Source organism: Sarcophilus harrisii, chromosome 3, assembly GCF_902635505.1.
Source record: "Sarcophilus harrisii chromosome 3, mSarHar1.11, whole genome shotgun sequence".
NCBI classification, from domain to species: Eukaryota; Metazoa; Chordata; class Mammalia; order Dasyuromorphia; family Dasyuridae; genus Sarcophilus; species Sarcophilus harrisii.
Window position 1 is genome coordinate 15241792 of NC_045428.1, and position 19608 is coordinate 15261399.

Sequence of the window (19608 nt, forward strand, 5' to 3'; positions counted from 1 at the left end):
ATTGCCAAACCTTTTGTTCCAATTTTTCCCCTCCTTCCCTCCATTCCCTCCCCCAGATGGCAGGTTGACCAATACATGTTAAATATGTTGAAGTATATGTTAAATACGCTTTATGTACACAGTGACATTAAATACCAATTTGCCTTCTTGATCCTCTGTTTTCTCATCTATAAAATGAATGAGATTTGACTCCTTGGCCAGTGAGATGCATAAATAAGGTGTGTTTGACTGTACCTGTGCTAATTAAAAAGAGCAAAAAGCAAGCAAACAAACTGAAAACCAAAAAATGGCTCACCAGATGGAAAATTTGCCCTTCTTAAAGTTTTCTTTATAATTTTTTCTTTTTAATTCCTATTTTTTCCAGCATCAGAAATATAGCCTCACTTTTTGACAAAAACCAAATGCTAACCTCAGAAACTTGTCCAAGCCAGCGGAACATCGGGCTAAATTATTTATAGTAGGGGGTGGTAGGAGTGGTCGGTCTGTCTATGTGTGTTTGGATTTGAAAGTGAAACCCCAAAGATCAATGTCGCCCATCCCTTCATTTGGAACAACTTTCAATCCCAAGTGTGTTTATTGGAGTATCTCGGGGCCACACCTGGCCCACGGGAGGAGGGCATGTGATGTTGTTAGCATGTCAAGAGACTAGGAGAGAACAGTCACATTCTGTCCCCAGGAAGATGTACTTGCAAATGTTTATTGAGTTGTGGTCAGGCCAATCAATCATTCCTGTTTCAGACTCCGGCCTCTCTGCAAATGCATCCTTAGTCCAAGGTACTGAGGACAGCCCATTAATCACAAAGCAAATAAAGCAGAGGATGCTGGTCTCTTCTTTTTTGGTGGAGGATACTGAGTCCTGTCTAAAAACCTTGAGATTGACTTCAGGGGCTTAATTTCAAGTCCAAAGGATTTGGCCTTTTTCTGTGATTTAAATTTATTTTCTACCTGCAAACACATAGAAAGAGAAAGCTGGATTATCTGTTTTAGATTCCTCTCTTCTTTAACCAAAAAAAAAAAAAAAAAGGAATGAAGAGAGAAAGTGGGGCACGTTAGTTACTGGATAGTGTCATGAGATGAAATGACTCTTTTAGCAGAGAAGGTGACTAAAATATGTTCTCTAAATAATTGTTCTGGCCTTTCCCTTTTTTCTTCACACAATTCCCTCTTTAATTCTTCTCGTGGACATCCTTCCAGACTCAGACAGTCACAGCTCCAGAGTAGAATGGAGTTAGTTACTTGTGGGCCTCAGGCCTAAGAGAACAAACCCATTAGCTCGTAATAACATCTGGGCTGGTGTTGTCATGTGAGAGAAGCCGAACCGAACACTCCCTCTCTGGTCTTGCCTTTTTTACACAGAATAAAAATTATTTTACCTTAACATTGCCTTTTTTTTGACAAAGCCACCAAGGATGAATTGTAAAATGCATCACTGAAAGGGATAGCCACATTAAGAAGATTCCAGGAGCAGGAGCACTGTAGTAGAAGAGAAATCATTTTGTATTTGGAGCCAGAGGATCTAGGCCCCAGTCCTCATTAGCTGTAGGATGGTGGGAATGTTCCTCCCTTTGTTCCTTCATCTGTTGAATAATAGGATTGGATGACATGGCTCCTCTAGCACTAAACCTCCAGCCTTGTATCCCTCTTTCCGGTGCTGTGGCCCCGGCGGCGGCGCTGGCCCCAACACAAGCTGGTGAAGTTGGGGTTTATGTTGCTTCGTTTAAGGCTCGTTAATTTGCTTTCCCCTGGTCCGTTTTGTTTTCTAATTGAACAGTCTATTGTTCAACAGTCTGTTATTCGGCTGATCGAAGAAACCAGCTTCCGGGGCCTGCGGGAAGTGCGGTTCTCCATGCTGCATCACCAGTACGTGCTGAACATCAAGGACAACTACCAGCAGAGCGTCTTCTCCCGGAGGATAATGAAGAAGCGGCCCCTGCTGCGGTCCTGTCTGGTGCTGATGCCTTATCTCCAGTAAGTAGCCCCGGAATGTGCGTCGTCAGCCCCCACGGAGCGGCCCCTCTCTCCCTGGCTGCCTTTGGAGCCAGGGAGGGAGCATCCTCCGAGGGGAGCGGATCCTTGGCGTCCATCGGCCACGCCCGCCGCTCCGGGCACTTGTAGCTTTATAATAGTGTTTATAACTAGTGAATGGTTATAACAGCTTACGCCGTTAAGGGTTCCAAAAGGCTGAACCTGTTTGGTCACCGCCTCTACCAAGAAGAGATGTTATGGTTTACAAAGCATTGACTCTCCCTTCGGAACCCCACAGTGGGAGCCCTGCGAGGCAGAGGCTAGCGGTATCTGGGTGTATTGTTTACTGCTGCTATGACCTCACTTAAGTGAGAATTTTCTATCGAGGCAATTCAGTAAGTGCCCTGCAGCTGAGACTCTGAGATAATTGCTGAGATCCACAAAGCGGTTGTGATGTAGTCAGGGTCATGCACAAAGCTGGCTTGTGTCAGAAGCTGCATTGGTAGCCACGGCTTCCTACCTCCGAAAGAAGTCTGTTCTCAAGGTGGCATCGCTTCTTTCCTCTGTATAACCCGTGGAAATGCCAGCGATAGGAAGGGACTGGGCCACTCACATAGTAAGAGTTCCCAAAGCAAGATCCCAAGTCATTCCTGTCTCCAGCCCCATGCTGTTTCATAAAAACAAAATGAAACAAAACTTACCTGTTGCATCACCTTGATTTCCCAATACATCCCTTCCCCTCTGTTACCCAGCACACTAACCCTTAGAATAAAGACTTTGGGAAGGAAAAAGAAAGAAAGAAAATGAAACCAGAAAAACCAAGTCATGGCTTGAGTCTGATTATGTAATAAGTCGGTAAATAATGCACATTTATTAAGCACCTACCTTGCCCCATTTCCCCGATTTCTACAAATGGAAGAAAAGAGTAGAATTTTCTCAAATCTTCTTTGGGACCAATCAGGGTCATTAAAATTATGCATAACTCGCAATTATTTGGATTGGCATGTCCAAGTTCAATGTATTTCAAATTAGCAGTAAGTACCGTAGAGTTTTTTTTGAATAAATGTATTTCAGAGGGCTTTTGTGGACACTGATCCAGTGGGAAAAGTATAATAGCAAGTTAGCACATTGGATGGAGAGTTAAACCTGGTATTGGGAAAACCTGAGTTCAGATGCTACTTCCGATACTTCCCAGCCAGGTGACCCCGGACAACTCCACGCCACAGTTTCCTCATCTGTAATAAAATGGGGATAATAATAGCTCCCACCTCCCAGGAGCATTAGGATGATCAAATGAGATAAGTTTTGTAAAGTGCTTTGCAAACCTTCTAAGCTGTTATTTTAAGGTGCCAGCTCTGAATCTATGATACTATGACAGGCAAACAGCAGCTTGCCTTCCCCAGAGTGGTATGAAGCCACATATCGGTGAATACCTGCCTCTCTCTGAGACTGGCACAAGTATTCATGTCACCAATTCATGGCCAATTTATTTGTCTTTTTTTTCTTTTCTGGCAGGACCTTTCACTTGAAAGGACCACCAACCCCCAGTGAGTTGTAGCTGCAAGGAGTTAGCACCATTTGGGCTGGGATAAATGCGGGAGAGGAGGGGAACCTGGCCAGGAAATCCCAAGAGTGAAAATAATAGGAGGAAGATGAAAGATTAAGGACTGAACTCTCTTTTGTTGATGCCTTTTTTATTTCTATCAGTCATGTCTAGTAAAGAGCTTTCTTTCCCACTCCCAGTAAACCATCCTCATTGAATAAAGAAAAAATCCCAAGCTAATCGGTGCCTCTCAAACTGTCGGCATTTGGGATACCCACGTGGGCTGCCGTCTCATTAACACAAGGATGTCATATTCTTATGACAGGTCTCTCCCTTCTGAGGCTACTAGTACCAAGCAATCCTGCTCTGAATTCACTGATTATGGAGGCTTTCAGTTTTTCCCACCCTTCTCTCCATCTCTGGCAAACAGAGGAACAGAACTACAAAGGTTACTCCAAGGTCATAAGGCTCTGTGATCACAGATCTAGAGTTGAGATGGATCTCAGAGGCTATCTAGTCCAACTCCTTCATTTTACAGATGAGGAAACTGAGGCAAAGAAAAGTAAACTCCTTCTTTTCTTCCTTCCTCCCTTTCTTCTTTCCTTTCTCTCATCTCTTCCTTCCTTCCTCCCATTTCTTCATTCCTCCCATTTCTTCCTTCTTTCCTTCCTCCCATCTCTTCTTTCCTTCCTTCTCCCATGTCTTTCCTTCTTTCTTTCCTTCCTTCCATTTCTTCCTTCCTCCTTTCCTTCTTCCCATTTCTTCCTTCCTTCTTTCCTTCCTTCCTCCCATTTCTTCCTTCCTTCCTCCCTCCCTCCTTTCCTTCCTTCCCTTTTTGCTTTTGTTTCATGCTCCAATTTTCCTTTTCTTTCTAGTCCTAGTCTTGTGAACTCTAGCAATCATAGCTACAGTACATTAACAATACCAAACCTGAGCTTGGAGACACGAACGTTATTTTTTGAGAAACACTTTGTGTCCAGGAATCATGGGAGATGAAACATTCTTTGCATCATTACAGCTTGGGGTGAATGTACGCCTTCATCAAAGGCCAAGTGAGGAAAGTGCTACATTGGAGCCTTTTTTTGATTAGAACTAATAAAAATGCCATTTCTGTGATTTTGCCAGCACAGCTGGAGATGTTATTGTCAGAGTCCAGTAGTTAGGAACATATTGTCCTCCTAGTAAGAGGGTGGAAGTCATTAGTGTGACTGGCAGCTTGGCATGCTGGGCCAATCCGATGCGATTTAGCTCCTGGGAGCAGACGAGAATGCTCATTAACTCACTGCATTGGGGGTGGTTGGCGATGGCAGGGTGAAAGTTAATTTGTTCAGAACCTTGAAATAAATGATGATGGGGCCCTCTTTTTGTTTTTCTTTTAAGCAGACTTGTTTTGGAAAACCACAGACTATTTAAAAAATTGTAGAAGCAGCAGGAGAATGAGTGCCCCACAAATGTGGCCTATTTCTAAATCCAGCCTAAATAAGCAGGGGGATGGCCCCCTGGACTCCCCAACCTCGGCATTCCCTTTTAAGATCTCAGAGCCCTCACTTGCTCAACCCCCTAGGAACTACGGTCGGTGGGTCCAATGGGAGAGCCCAGGTCGTAGAGCCGAGTCCCTGCTTAACTCTTCTCCCCTTTAACTCTGCTCTGGAGATGCAGGCTATGGTCCAGCTACTCTGGCCTAGTGGCTACAAGTCATCCGTGACCCTCCATCCCCAGCCTAGCCTGCTCTCCCTCCCCTCTGTCTCTTTCTTCCCAGGCTCCCTTCAAGGTTTGCCTCCAAGCCCACCTTCCCCAGGAGACCTTTCCTTGTCCCCACTGCTCTTGAAGTTATCGCCCATTTCCACGTATTTCAAATTCAAATAGAAACAGGGGCCACTAAACCAGTCGTAAGGATCCCTTTGGGCCACACTGACTTAGAAAATCCCAGTAGAAGATCATGTCTGTTTTATTGTATTTTGATTTATGTTGCTAAATATTTTCCATTTGTCAATAATATTTGTAAAGTGCTTAACACAATGCCTGATACATATATAAATGCTTACTTTCTTCTCCCTAACTGAATTTGAAGTGAATTAAGGCTAAATGTTGGGGGTTATACGGACTGTTGTGACCCTGTGGGACGCGGGTTCGCCCTCTGCTTTACATATCACCTGTGTACATGGTTCTTTGTGCGCTATCTCCCCCGTGAAATGTGCCGTGTCTTTGTTAGTTTGTTTTTTTAATTCCTGCTGCTTGGCTCAGAGTAAGTTTAATAAATGCGTGCTAACCGATTCCTGACTGGTCTGGCTAGTTTTATATTCACCAGCTTCATCCTCCACCCAAGCTGTGGGGATGAGGAAAGACTTCCAGCTCATTGGCAGACTATGGTTTTGGGGACCCATTTCTCAAAACAGGCTTGATTCTTTAATGCCCACGGAGCTCAAACTGCTGGCTAACTTCCAATACACAAATAGCTTTCTGGGCCTCCCATTTCCACCCCACTCCTTAGTCTGGCACAAAGCTCTAGACAATTTGGATCCAGCCTACCTTACCCATTTTATCTCAGACTATTCCTACTTGGTGTTCACCAAATGAAGGGCACACTGTATTATTATTACTACCCCCTAAACTAGATCTGCAATTTCTACCCCTGGCACTTTTGCTCACAAATCTTGTTCTTTAGCCTCCCAACTTAGACTATGATTATCATAAGCTGGTCAAATACTCGAAGCCAGCCTGCTGGAATCTTCCCAGCTGAAAGGGATTTATTTATCCTTTATTGGATTTAGGATGCTGCGCTCCTCTTATAGACATAGCAAACTTCGACCGTAGTCTGTGCATTTGCAGAAGTGTCTTCTCTTTATGTCCGGAGACTCTGACTTATTTATCTTTGAATTGTGTCTTATTGTCCCGTTTCAATTCTTCTGTGGAAGCGATTTGTTTTGGGGGGGAAGGGTATAAGATTGTAAGCGCCTTAAAGATCAGAACTGTCTTTTGCCTCTTTTTTATCTTTAGCACTTGGCCCATAACAATTGCTTAATAAATGTTGATTGACTGATTGATTGGAGTACGAACACTGGCAGATCGTAGGGAGCTGGAAAAACTTCAAATGGGGTGTCAGGGTCCTAGCGTAGCGAAGGTAAATAAGGAAGCTCGTCACCTGTTGGCCACGGGGTGATCAAAGTTTCAGCCAAAACCGTAGACAGAATTCTAGATGTCGAGCTGGAAAGGTCATCTTCTCCAATCTTTCATCACCTTGGCCAAGGTCACGCCAGCAGTTAAAAAGCTGGAATTCAGACCTATGACCTCTGATTCCACAGATTTCTACTGGACTGTGCTGATTGCAATCTGTGCTGATGGAGAGAGTATGAAATCAGGGCTCCCGGGAGGCTCGCGTCCAAGGAGTCCACCGCACCCAGCAGGGCATCAGCACATGTTGGGAAGAGGAGATGGCTAAAGATAGCTCAGGAGAGGAAAGCTTTCAGCCAGATGAGGAGAAATGTTTGCCTGCTCCCTGGCAGCAAGCACACTGACTATCTTAGTATTGATATTGCAGGAGCAGGCTTATCCCATATAAGCTAATCCCTCCCATTTGAGGTGAGGGGTTTGTTATAGCCAGTCTGCTTATTTTTATTCCAGGTGTCTTGTTGCTAGCTATGGTTAAACTGAACAAGTTCAGATTTCAGAAATATTCATTTAAATGGGATCGAGGCAATTTCTGATTGTTCCAGAACAGAATTTCTTAAATCAGCCACTCTCGGTGAAATTTTGTTTATCTTGTTCATTTAGAAGGTTGTTTTCCACAGAAAATTGCAAAGTTGAACTCAATAATTTGTGGCATTTATATAGAAATTTATAAATATCTCATCTGATCTTCCCAGCAGCCTTTGTGGTAGATATCATAGCCATTAATATCCCAACTTTATAATGAGGCAGTATGCTCAAGGGCCTGGCCTTGGAATAAACTCTTGTCTCTAAGCATTCTTGTTGTGCGACCCTGGGCAAGTCACTTACTCTTTCATTGCTTTTAGGCAGTTCTGGAAAGCTGTTTTAAATTTTAAATAAAATTTTAATATAATAAATTATTATATATATATAAAATAAATTTTAAATAAAATCCTGATCTGTATCCATGAAGGGAGCTTTATACCAGCAGTTCCTTCACTGATATGTCATAAACCAGTCCTAAACAACTGTGTGAGACCCAGGAGGGATTCAGGGATGTGCCCATGGTCACCTGGCTGGTGCCAGAAGTGGGATTTCTCCCGGGGCCAGCGGATCCAACGTTGCTTTCCTTTCCGCTTTCCATCCTGCCTCTTCCCGCTGGCTAGTGAGACACGACCATAGCCCAGCGGTCAGTGCCGGGTGAGTCACAGTGTTCATCCTGTGACTCCAGGAGCTGGCCGTACCAGGAGAAGCTCTGCAGGCGGTGACTCCAAGTCATCTGGGAAGCGAGTGACTTTTCCACCACATTTATCAAGACTAGTGTGCTTAGAGAACTGTGCTGAACTCTGGCTAGTAACGCCCCAAACAAAGTCCCTGCTCTCTGGGAGTCTCATTCTGGGAGAACCAGAGTGACTGGATTCATACCATTGTGATTCCTACCAACAGCGTGAACTCCCAGGCAGGAGAACAAAAGCAGCCCCCACGGAACAGGGATCTAACAAATGTTTCGGGGCCGATGAGCAAATGAATCAATCAATAATCAATGAGTCAGTTCCTTAAACAATGGTATAAGTCGGTAAATACTGGGGATACAGAGAAAAAGCAGAAATACCTGCCTCCTCAAGGAGTCGAATGAATGAATGAGGGAGTGGATATGGCAACCATCTTTTGTACTGGATCCGACCATCCCAACAGCTGAGACTACAGGACATTATACAGGCCTGCCATTCTCTTGAGTGAGAAGTGCCCTTTGGGAGAATATTAATGAGGAGAGCCTGACTCACTGCCAGAATCCACTTTCTCAGGAGACTCTAGCTCTGCAACCTCATGTGTCAGCCATGAGTGTCTCAGCATCTGCAGGGGGAAGGGGAAGGGGCTGGCAAGGTGAGAATAGCTTACAGCAGGGTCTGAATGGAATAAGATGTTCCCAGGCATCCCTGCGAAAGCCTGTGTGAATATCAAAGCAAGCAGAGCATGGGGATGTGGGGGATGTAGGCAGAGTGAGAGGAAGGCAGTGAAGGAGACTGTCAGGTCCTCAGTCTTAGGACTTCATGCCCCAAATTAGGAAAGCCTGGGTGGGGACTGCTCAGCCCTTTAGAGGAAGGATATATTGTATGGGAAACATTTGACAAACAGTTCAGGTTTTATCCAAACACTAATCATTATTATTATTATTACTAATGAGCACTCCTGTTCTGAAATGGATCTTATTAAGGGCGTCCTTTTACAGAACTTCCAAGGGCAGGAGCAATAAGGAAGCCGAGGCAGAAATTCTGCTAGTTCCCTGGAATCCCGTCCTCCTAACAACTGTTTCTTTCCTACTGGTTGATCTTGACGCTGTTTTTCTTTCTGTCCCTGCAGCGATCAGATTTTATGGTTGTCCTTTATGACCACTTAGTTATTAAATTTTCAACCAGACGTGTCATTTCAATTGTGGGAAACTCCTGGCACAGAATGGGTGCTCCCTTTGCTTCTTCCAGTCTCCAACTTCTCTGGGACTCGAGCTTGGGCAGCCTCAGTCCCTTTACAAGCTCAGTGACTCGCCCCTGTTCAGATATTGCCTGAACTTGGGTCTTCCCTGGCTCCAGAGCCGACTCTCCTGCCACTGTCACAATGCTTCCCATGACTTTGTTTTGCCATAACTGCCCTGATTGCTTCACTTTCCTACGGTACTTTATAAGTTTTTTTTATCATGTGGAGCATGTAATTCAGTTATTCTTATCTCCATTTTAGAGACACGTTAACTAAGTCTTAGAGACTTTAAGTGTCTTGGCCAAGGTCAAAGAAATAGTAAGTGTTAGATCAAAGACCATTAGGGGAGGAAAGTATCTACTTGGCCAAGGGGAATTCAGATCGTCTGCTGTCTGCCTAGGATATGAAATAATGAGCATGTCCCATCGGTTCAGTCCTGCTAGTGAGAGGCAGAAGGTGGTGGAAAGTGGGAGAGGCCCTCGGGACTGATGAAAAACAAAGATTTCTGAGTAAAAAAGCAACAAAAGGAGAGAATAGAGACTGCCGACTATGGGCCAGTGAACTTGACTTTCATCTAGAAAAATTTTGGGACAGAGGTGGTCAGTGACCAGCCAGAAATGGCTCCCATTGAAAAAGGCCAGTTGGTTTTCTCTAAGAACTCATCGTTCAACTGACTTTTTAAAGTGACAAAATCATAAACTTGGTAGGCAACATAAACTGTAGATGGGATTTACAGAGATCTGGACAGTGTTTGATAAATGATCTCATGGTATTCTTGTGGGAAGGATGGCGAGGTGGATTGATTGTAGATTCTTCCTCAACAATAAGAGTTAGCATTTGTAAAGGGCTTTAAGGTTGGCAAAATGTTTTATAAGTGACGTCTTGTTGAATCCTGATAATCTGTCCAGATAGCAATTAAGTGATTTGTCCAAGGTCACATAACTAAAAAGTATCTGAGGCTGGATTTGAACTCATCTTCCAGTCTGAAAGGCTGTATCCCTCGTGCTACTTGACTGCCTCAGTGAAATCCATTAAGGATTTAGAGTGAGATCTGAAAAGCTTGCCAGGCTAGAGCATTGAGGTGATTCAGATGAGATGCAAGTCAGGAGCTGTGAATGTGAAGCCATTGCTTTTAACACTGCCCGAGTCTGGGAAGCGTTCGTAGATTCTGTGTCCCACGGATGACGTGCCCTCCGCCGCTGGCTGGTGGAGACCCCCTTGTGCCCTAGAGTTCCGTGTTCCCAGGATTCTTTGTAAGTAAGCATTCTTCAGGTCTTTCCATTAAGGGGGCAGAAGGCTGTCCTTTCAGCTAGACTGTGGGCGTCTGGGAGAAAAGAGACTGCTTCTCTTTGTTTGCCGTAGCCCACAACATTGAGGAAGATGACTCAATGTACTTGTGCCTCTGGGATGACTGTGACTGATTTTATTGAGTAAAGGTCTTCAGGTTTGGGGGCATTTCCCAAGCCTCCCACTCATGGGGACTCATGTCTGAGGTGGCCGAGCCTGAAAGGCTGAACCCTGGTTTCAGGTGCCCCCTCTGGGGATTAGGTGCCTGCCCATACCCAGCTGCCCCACCTGTGTCACATCATTTCACTAGAATGAAAATACTCTGAACATGGGAGGGCCAAGCCTGCCCTTCCTGTCTGTGTGGATCCTCGTGACGGTTCCTGCTGAGCCCTGAAACTGGGGCCAGGTGTGGGCATTGGCTTTCTCTCTTCCCCATTTTCCCCCCTTCCTTCCCCCTCTTTCTTCAAAACGGTTAAGCGGGTTGATTACATGTAAGCACTTAATCAGGCGAAAATCAGCCACTGCTCCAGGTTGCTGCTGCCTGGAAGTCCTTGAGAGTGACTGACCTGAATGAAAAGGGGCACTCCCCACCCAGGCTTCCTTCCCTGTACACAAGGCATTGCCTGCCATTTTGGGGGTGCCCTGAACTCCCTTCTCAGAAGGATGCATAAATGACATCTATAGGATTTCAAAGGAAATCAGTAATATCGAAAGCGAGCTATCAAAACCCAACTCAGGGACTCCATGTTACACATCCCTCCTTAGAGATACTGCACTCAAACTGCCTTCCATTTACCCAGCACCTTTTCCCCACTTGCTATTCTCTTTTTATTGATGTTTTACAAAAGCTTTATGCCTTTGGTTTTTAAAGATCATTATCATTCTGGCAAGTCGCTGTCTTCCTTCCCCTACAACTCAATTCACCTTGCCTTTTTATAGAAAACTTTATTTTCAAAATACATGCATAACAGGTTTAACCTAACTGGATTACTTGCCATCTAGGAGTGGGGGTGGGGGGAAGGAAGGGAAAACATTTAGAAAACAAGATATGATAAGGGTGAATGTTGAAAATTATCCCTGTATATATTTTGAAAATAAAAAGCTTTAATTAAAAAAAACACATGCATAGATAATTTTCAACATTCATCCTTGCAAAACCTTGTGTTTCAAATGTTTTTTTCCCTCTTTTCCCCCTTCTTTGGATGGTAAATTGTTAAACACGTGCAATTCTTCTATACATATTCCCACAATTATCTGGCTGCACAAGAGAAATTAGATCAAAAAAGGGGGGAAAATGAGAAAGAACACAAAATTGAAGCAATTAACAACAAAAAATGGGAAAATACAATCTTAGAAAAGGGAAGGTTACTCAGTGTCCCACCCTCAGTGCCATTTGCCCCCCTTATTCTAATAGGAAAAAAAAATCAGTTGATGGCTTGTTTGGAAAGATTTGAAATCTTTTCTTGTCATTTACCCAAAAGGCATGCTTTAATACTCCATGATGGTTATCTTTGCAGCAGCATGTAAAATACAAGTCTGCTGAAGCTCCAACAGCCTTGTCTTCACTTGCTCATGGCTGAAATGTATTGGGCTGCCTGGAGAGAGATTTCGTAACAATGGCCAGGGCAGAAGGATTTATGCCTGATGTTCAAAATGTCATGCTATATCACTGGGGTGCCCATCTCCCAAGGTGGCACTTAATTATTCACTAATGTGTGTTTTGGTCTGTGGCTGCTTTGGGGGGAACTCTAGATATAATCCTCGGACTAACGAGGATGCTCAGAATCCATTCTAGATTCAGTTCTAGAATTGTCCCCAATCACAGATTTCTACTGATTTTTGATGATTGGTACAGATATTTTAAATGATTTAATTTTAAATTAAATTTAATATTAAATAATAATAGTAATCAAATAAAATAATTTAAATATTTTAAGAACAATTTAGCTCTCCTCCATTCCTGCCATCATTGATGAGACCCAATAAGCCATCACTGCTTGCTTGAGACATACTTTTTTGAATGGACAAGCCTAAGAGACACGTGATGATTATACATGAAAGATGATTCTAACTTAGAGTCTCCAGTGCCTTGTAGGCTTCTCCTTCCTTCCTTCAGATGCTCTGCAACCCATACTTGGAGGAACCTCAGGGTCACTGAATGTTTTATAGGTAAAGAAATCGATCCAGGAAGGAGATTGGACTTGTTCAGGTCTCACAGTCAGTAAGCATCCACAGACAGGAGATCAGGACAATGGGAATCATTGCTTTGGTACCCAGACAACTTGGCTACATTCCCCTTCTTTAAACGGCATTCTTCTGCTTTTTTTTCTTTTAAAAAAGAAGCATCCACGCTTTGCCAATTCTAAGCCGGCACATAATTACCAAGTTATAAACAACTCGTTCACGCTTTGGCAAAACGTTACTTGTGACTGCCCAATTAGAGTTCAAAACTTGTTTGTTTCGGTGTTGTAAACCCAGACTTTTTTCTTTCAAATCAGGACCCTCGGTGGTATGCCCTCATTGCCCCTTCCTTCAGCTGAAACAGCCTCATCCCAGCTCTTCTGTCCGTCTGTAGTTACCTCCACCAACTTCTATCCCGAAACCTGGATTGCTATGGATCCATCTCAGGACTTCATCCAAGTGCCTGTTTCCAAGGAGGACAAAAGCTACCGAACCATTTATAATCTCTTTCATAAGACTGTGCCTGAGATTAAATATAGAATCTTGAAAATACTGAGAGTGCAGAACCAGTTTCTTTGGGAAAAATATAAAAGGTGAGTCAAAGTCCTGCCACTTCCCTGGGTGAGGGTCTTACAGTATAGAATAAGAAGAGGGAGGGGTTCATGGATGAATCATAAATAATAATAAATTGAAGTGAAATTTATAAATAAAATGAAAATAAGGTGAAATAAAGTGAAATAATAAAGAATAATAAATTGAAGGAAATAAGTAAAAACAACTCAGGAAAGTCTGGTTTTCAGCGGATTTACTAATTGAGGACTTGATAGCAAATATGAGTTAATAAAATTAAATATAATACAAGTTGAGAGTTGTGAAGTCGGGAATTAAAGAAGCAAACAAGAGTTGGATTGCATAGATGAGGGAAGCCTTCCTGAGCAGGGTTTGGAAGGAGGAGAGCTAGAGATTAGTAAAGAAGACGGAGGATGGTTTCCCACTCCCAGGTGTGAGATAAAGATCCATAGAGAAGGAGAAAAATCCCATGAGATCTTATGTTTGGAGCCAGAGGCAAAACCACCCCTTCATTTTATATTAGGAATTACAGGTATAAAGACCAAAGCATCCACTTGGATGAAGTACACCACAGATACCCTAACACAGAGGTATCAAACACTAGCTGATAGGAGATATACAGTCCACAGTACCCAAGTACAGCCTTAACCAGATTAAAATGTAATTGGCAAATAGTAATAAAAGAAATTAAAATGCAGAAAAAAAGACAGAGATAATGATAATTGGTCCTATTTCTATTTTATTTAATAACTCTGCCCTAAGGAATTGTAGATTCTCCTATGAGTCAAAGATGGTCCTTTTAGTTCATTTAAGGTCAATCCTGTACCTTTTAGTAAGATTCTAATAGAGAGCCTCTTCCCTTTAAACCACAGGCTTCTTGTTGTTCCCTACTTTTAAATGGGTTGCTGCCTCTCTTAGTTCTTCTAATAAAGTATAGAAATTTAAAAATAAAGTCCTTTATTAAATCTTGCCCATTAAAAGCTGTTCTTTACTTTTTTCTTCCAATTCTCCCATCCTCTTTGCACCAGGAAAAAGGAGTACATGTCTAAGAAAGCCAATGACATTAGCAGAATCATGAACGAGCGACATCTCTTCCATGGGACATCCCAAGATGTGGTGGATGGCATCTGTAAGCACAACTTTGACCCGCGTGTCTGCGGTAAACATGCTACCATGTTCGGACAAGGCAGTTACTTTGCAAGGAAGGCGAGCTACTCCCACAGCTTCTCTAAGAGGTCCCCCAAAGGCGTCCATTTTATGTTTCTGGCCAAAGTGCTAACTGGAAGATACACAGTGGGCAACCACAACATGAGAAGACCACCTCCAGTGAATCCAGACAGCATAACCAGTGACCTGTATGACTCCTGCGTGGATAATTACTTTGAGCCTCAGATTTTTGTCATTTTTAATGATGACCAGAGCTACCCATATTTTGTTATCCAGTATGAAGAAGTCAGTAACACAGTTACCATTTGAAAATCCTTGATACTGCTAAATTATTTGAAATAAGTCCTGTCCAGCATTTGTAGCCAATTTTGGGGGTGGGAGGGGAGAAGCAGTTGGGGAAGAGAGTTCTAAAAAGAAGGCATTGCCCAGAGCTTTGTTGTTTACTATTTTTCTTTTTTGCCTATTTCACCTTTGGTTTTTTTCCTGCTTTCTTTTTCATCTCTTTTCCCTTCTTTCCCTTTCCTTTCTCTGTAATATTCCTCTATATTTTATTCTCCCTTTTCCTTTCTTTTCTTTTTTTTTTCTTATTCTGTCTTTTCCTTTTTTGTTGCCTGTTTTTCCTTCCTTACCCCTCACCCCAGAGCTTTAAAATGACTGGGAATTAAGAACATTTCTAAGAAACCTCAGAGATACACAAACCACAAGTCTAAAATATAACCAATTACAGGCTGGTTGATTATTTGCTAATTGTTCTCCATGTACTCTGGTTGGAAAGTCTGACCAATTATATTGTCCCCTTATATTTGTGTGTTCAGGGTTATTAGTGTTTTGAAAACGGAACATTAATCATAGCAACTGAAGTACAGAAATAATGACTCAGGTCAGAGGGAGATTAAATAAGGGACATAATGAAGTCAAGGCTGCAGAAGAAGAACATGGACCATTGGTTTCAGGTCCCGCGTTAACACAGGTGAGAGGAACAAGCTAGCAGAAAATGTTTAGATTGTAAGCTCCTTGAGGGCAAGGATTGTCATTTGCCTCTTTTGGTATCCCCAGCACTTAGCACAGTGCCTGGCACATAGTAGGCGCTTAATAAATGTTTATTGATTGGTCGATAGATTGATAACCAGGTCCAATAGAATTCTGTGGGTTTCTAAAGAAAGTCATCCAGGGTTCCATGGAAAACCAGAATTGTCAGTGCTTTGAGAAAATGTTGGTCACTAGCCAAACTCTTTTCTAGTCAGTGACATAGCAGTGTCAGCATTGCTTTGTTAGAAATCACTGAAAGAAATCTCCCATCTCCTTCGCCAGCCACAAACAGAAGAAGAAAATCGATGGTCCGTTGACTCAGAATCAGAGGCAGTATTAGCATTGTCCACGGAGCAGCCCTGAGCTCCTGCTTCCCCATCCTTGGACGTCCTTTGTGACTCAGGGCCCAAGCCCTCTCCTGCAGAGATGTCAGCTCTGCTTGGGAAAGAAAGCCCAGCAGTGCTGATATTAGGAACTCCAATTGTTGGTTTGGGGCCATTAGGGGAAAGGGGATGATTTTAACTCTTAGCTCGAGGTTGCTTTTCTCCAATGTAAAGGAAGCTCTGAGGCACCCACGGTGTGACCCCAGCTTTTCACACTACTTAAATATAGAAACACAGCCTTGTTGGGGTTCAGCTAATTAAGGGAACGTGCAGCTGCCACAGAGAGGTGGGGACTGACTGCACATGTACTCCACCTTAGGTAAATCTGGTAGATGAAGATACGGATCGATTAAGAACAGATCAAATAGGATTGGCAAAGGGATTCACTTTAGGAATCTTTCCAACACCAGGTTCCCCCCCCCCACCCCGTGCATTAAAAAGCAATTAAACAGCACCCAGTTTTTCAGGTTATGTAAAAGCAAAGTTATATGTGTACTGATTTCTCATTGAATTGACCTGAACGAGCATTGGACAGGGCTTCTACACAACTGACTTTTCTGTTCCGGCCAATTCAATACATGGTTGCTCACGGCCGTGAAATGTCTCCATGTGGCTGAAAACTTGAGAAACACTTGCACTCGCTTTGGCAGAACAGTGATTCCCAATGTTCTTTGTAATTGTAATAGCTTTTCCTTATGTGTTTGATTATGTGACACTCGTTCATTCATTCATTCCTCCCTTCCCATCTCCAGAAAAACGCTTGTATATCTTATTTATTTTTTTAATAAAAAGATAAAATAAGTTTGTTGTGAAGACATTTTTCAAGATTTTCTGTTTCTCCCTGAAAAAAAATGATGATGATGCTCTTTGTTGTTGCAAGACCAGGGACTTGGGATCTTGGGCATACGTGTCAACAAAATCACCCAAATACTGTCATCTGTTGCTGGCTGTCAAGCCTAAGATATATAGTAATTGACAGAATAGAAAATTGTTCTGAAGTATTTGATTTTTTTCAAGTCATCCTGTTCTAGATGTCAATACTCTGTGAAACCAGGACTTAAACTGTATGGGTGATAAACATTAAAATCCCTCTCTGCTTTCAACTGTGTCATGAGTGACTATTGCTGAAAAATTATCACTTGGTGGTCAGCTGTGGTGATAGGGATCCACCAGCTCTCCAAACTTCTCATCCTCACGTGACAGACAAGCTAGACCTAAAGCTTGTGCTTGGTTTATGTGGCCTTCAGAAATCTAGTCGCCTCCAAATCGTGGTGGAATTTGAAACCATTTATTAGTGTAGGAATAAGTAGAAGTGATATGCATTCAGTCTTATAAATGCTTTCTTTCTGATAATGAAAATTCACTCAACAGTAATTAAAATATAGGGCATGATAGTAGGTGACAGAGGGAGATATTGTAAATATACCCCCTCACCACCTTTAAGGGGTTTAGATTTTGCCCTATTGAAAGAGCTATCTGATTAAATAAGTATGAATATCATTGGGAGTCCTCCTCCCTTTATGTCTTTATTTTTAAAACAGCCTATAGTATGTAATGTAATTTTAGATAAACTGGAACTCTGGAGCTGACATTTAAATACATCTCTATTTCAAAGATTGAATACTGCATGCCATTGATCCAGTCCCTCTTCTTACCCTGAGGCACCGATGACCATTTTAGATCATCTTAACTATGATGAATGGTTCCATAAGAAGAAGGTTCCATGATCTCTTTTGGAAAAAATGAGATGGCTTGATGTCTTGTAGGCAGAAAACATTTCCTCATGTACATATTGTATCTATTGTACATAGTAAAACAACAATCTTGTACCCTTTGTTTATTAAGCTATTTATGTTAGTAAACATTTATGTTTGAAAAATCATGTGGGCCTGAGTTATTTATATTTAATAATGAATTTTGAGTATATTTCAGAGTTATAGACAAATAAAAAAATGCATTCTCTGCACAGCCAGTAGGTTTTAAATAAGTGCTTTTAAAAAAAATTAATTTTGTGACTTGTGCCCAGCTTGTTATCAGAAAAAATATTTTAGGTGGCCTCTCTTAATTAAACTAATAAGTAAACTCCTAAGTAAAACTGTCTTGAATTTTAAGATTAAAAGGAGATTTTCGTTAGGTTTTTCTTAAAACAATTGTGTTACATATGACCTTGGTTAATCCTACAGAGTTTTGGTTACAGACCTAAACAAATAAACAAAAAAATTTAATCTGTTGCCTCCAAGCTTCCTTTGGTCAACCTGCTCTCATGGAATAAGTTTCATAAGATCCAAGTCTCAGAAGAAATGCTTCCAGAGATTTCCCACCCACATCTCATTCCAGATGCAATGTAATGTGCTGCTACAAATGGCTTAATCAGAACCACTCCATTGCCCTGTTAGTTTATTTTCTTTCAAGATACTAACTGAAGTCGTCTGAGTTGCCTTTCCAGAAAGGTTCCCATTTTTATTCTTGAGCTCACTTATCTGAAAGTGAAGGATTTTTAAAGATTGAAAGTAAACTAGATTTTGCCATACCGGCATTACTAATACCTTGTTTTTTGATTGCTGCCGGAAAAAAATATTTCACGCTGATTTTTGCCCATGTAACTCACAATAATCTGTGAGATAAGATAGTCCAGGAAGCTCCAGAATGACTTATCCAACATTCTGTAACAAGTAAGTAGGGGAGTATGTCTGGGTATTCAGATTCCCAGGGAAACATCTGCCCGATTTATTGAGATCTATTTCATTTAATGATCGGTCAGTCAACCAACTCTTGGTAAGTGCCTACTGGATGCCAGGTTCAGTCCTAGGGAAATAGAGGAAAAAAACAATTCTTGCTTTCAAGGAGCTTATATTAAAAAAAAATTATTGATGACAGTGTTGCATCATTCATTTTCATTTTGGAAAATACTCTTCCACCATCATCACCAATGAAACTGCCTTTTAACCAAAAGAAAAAAAAAAGAAATTAAGTAAAAACTCTTGATCGGCTGACTGAATACAACAAAGTATACAACATTGTGCTCCAGTAGTGGCCCATCCTTCGGCCGAGAGATAGGAAGTATATCTCTTTTGCTCCAGAACTATTCTTATTTTTATATCAGTCATTTCTTAAAATTACCCTCCCCCCCAAAAAAAGTTTTTTGTCTATATAGATCCCACCCTTGTAACAAAGAACAGTTAAGTAAAAACATCTGATTCACTGACTACCTCTGGAAATATATGCAACATTCTGCCCTAGTGGTCTCCCATCTTTTTGTCCATATTAGGAAGATGTATATATATATATATATATATATATTTTTTATTATCTGTTCTTGCTTTTTCAGTAGCAAAGGCCTGACATTCTACTTGATCCTCACAAAAACCTGTGTGGAAGCTTTTTAAAATATGATCATCACCCCCATTTTACAGGTCTGGAAACTGACCCCAGGAGAAACTAAAGTGATATTAGTAGCAGAGCCAGAATTAGAATCCAGTTCTCTTGATTCAAAGTCGCCGCTCTTGCTGTTGCATCATACTCTATTGCAAAAGCAAACCCTATTGCCCAATCCCAGGGGCCAGTAAATCGTTCTCAGCCTAATATTGGAGCTCCTGGGCACAAGCCCTCCCTGAGGCCAGCAAATTGAGCGTCAGCCTGGTGCCTCTGAGCCCAACACGGCCATTTGTGTGACTTGTTTCTCCTTGGAAACCCAGGAGAGGGGAAGGAAGTTTGGGGTGGGCCTTGAGCATCATTTCCCAGCACGGAACAGATTTGTCAAGCTGGAAGGGACCTTGGAAAGGCCGTTTGCTTTGGAGCAAACTAAGGTTCAACAGTTGTGGATGCTGGGCCGAGAAGGCGAAGAGACTAATAAGAGTAAGATGG

General features: G+C 42.1%; 1 protein-coding gene across 2 annotated transcripts in view; it reads left to right on the top strand.

Annotated features, from left to right (window-relative positions):
* The window catches only part of TIPARP (TCDD inducible poly(ADP-ribose) polymerase), a 43719-nt gene extending 26872 nt beyond the window's left edge, over positions 1-16847 (top strand). For both annotated transcript variants that reach the window (XM_031957559.1, XM_031957560.1), the window contains exons 4-6: positions 1787-1968; positions 12913-13188; positions 14194-16847. In XM_031957559.1, coding sequence (XP_031813419.1) covers positions 1787-1968; positions 12913-13188; positions 14194-14641 — 906 coding nt within the window. In that variant the 3' untranslated portion in view covers positions 14642-16847. The remainder of the gene's footprint in view (positions 1-1786; positions 1969-12912; positions 13189-14193) is intronic.
* The last annotated feature ends 2761 nt before the right edge of the window (positions 16848-19608 follow it).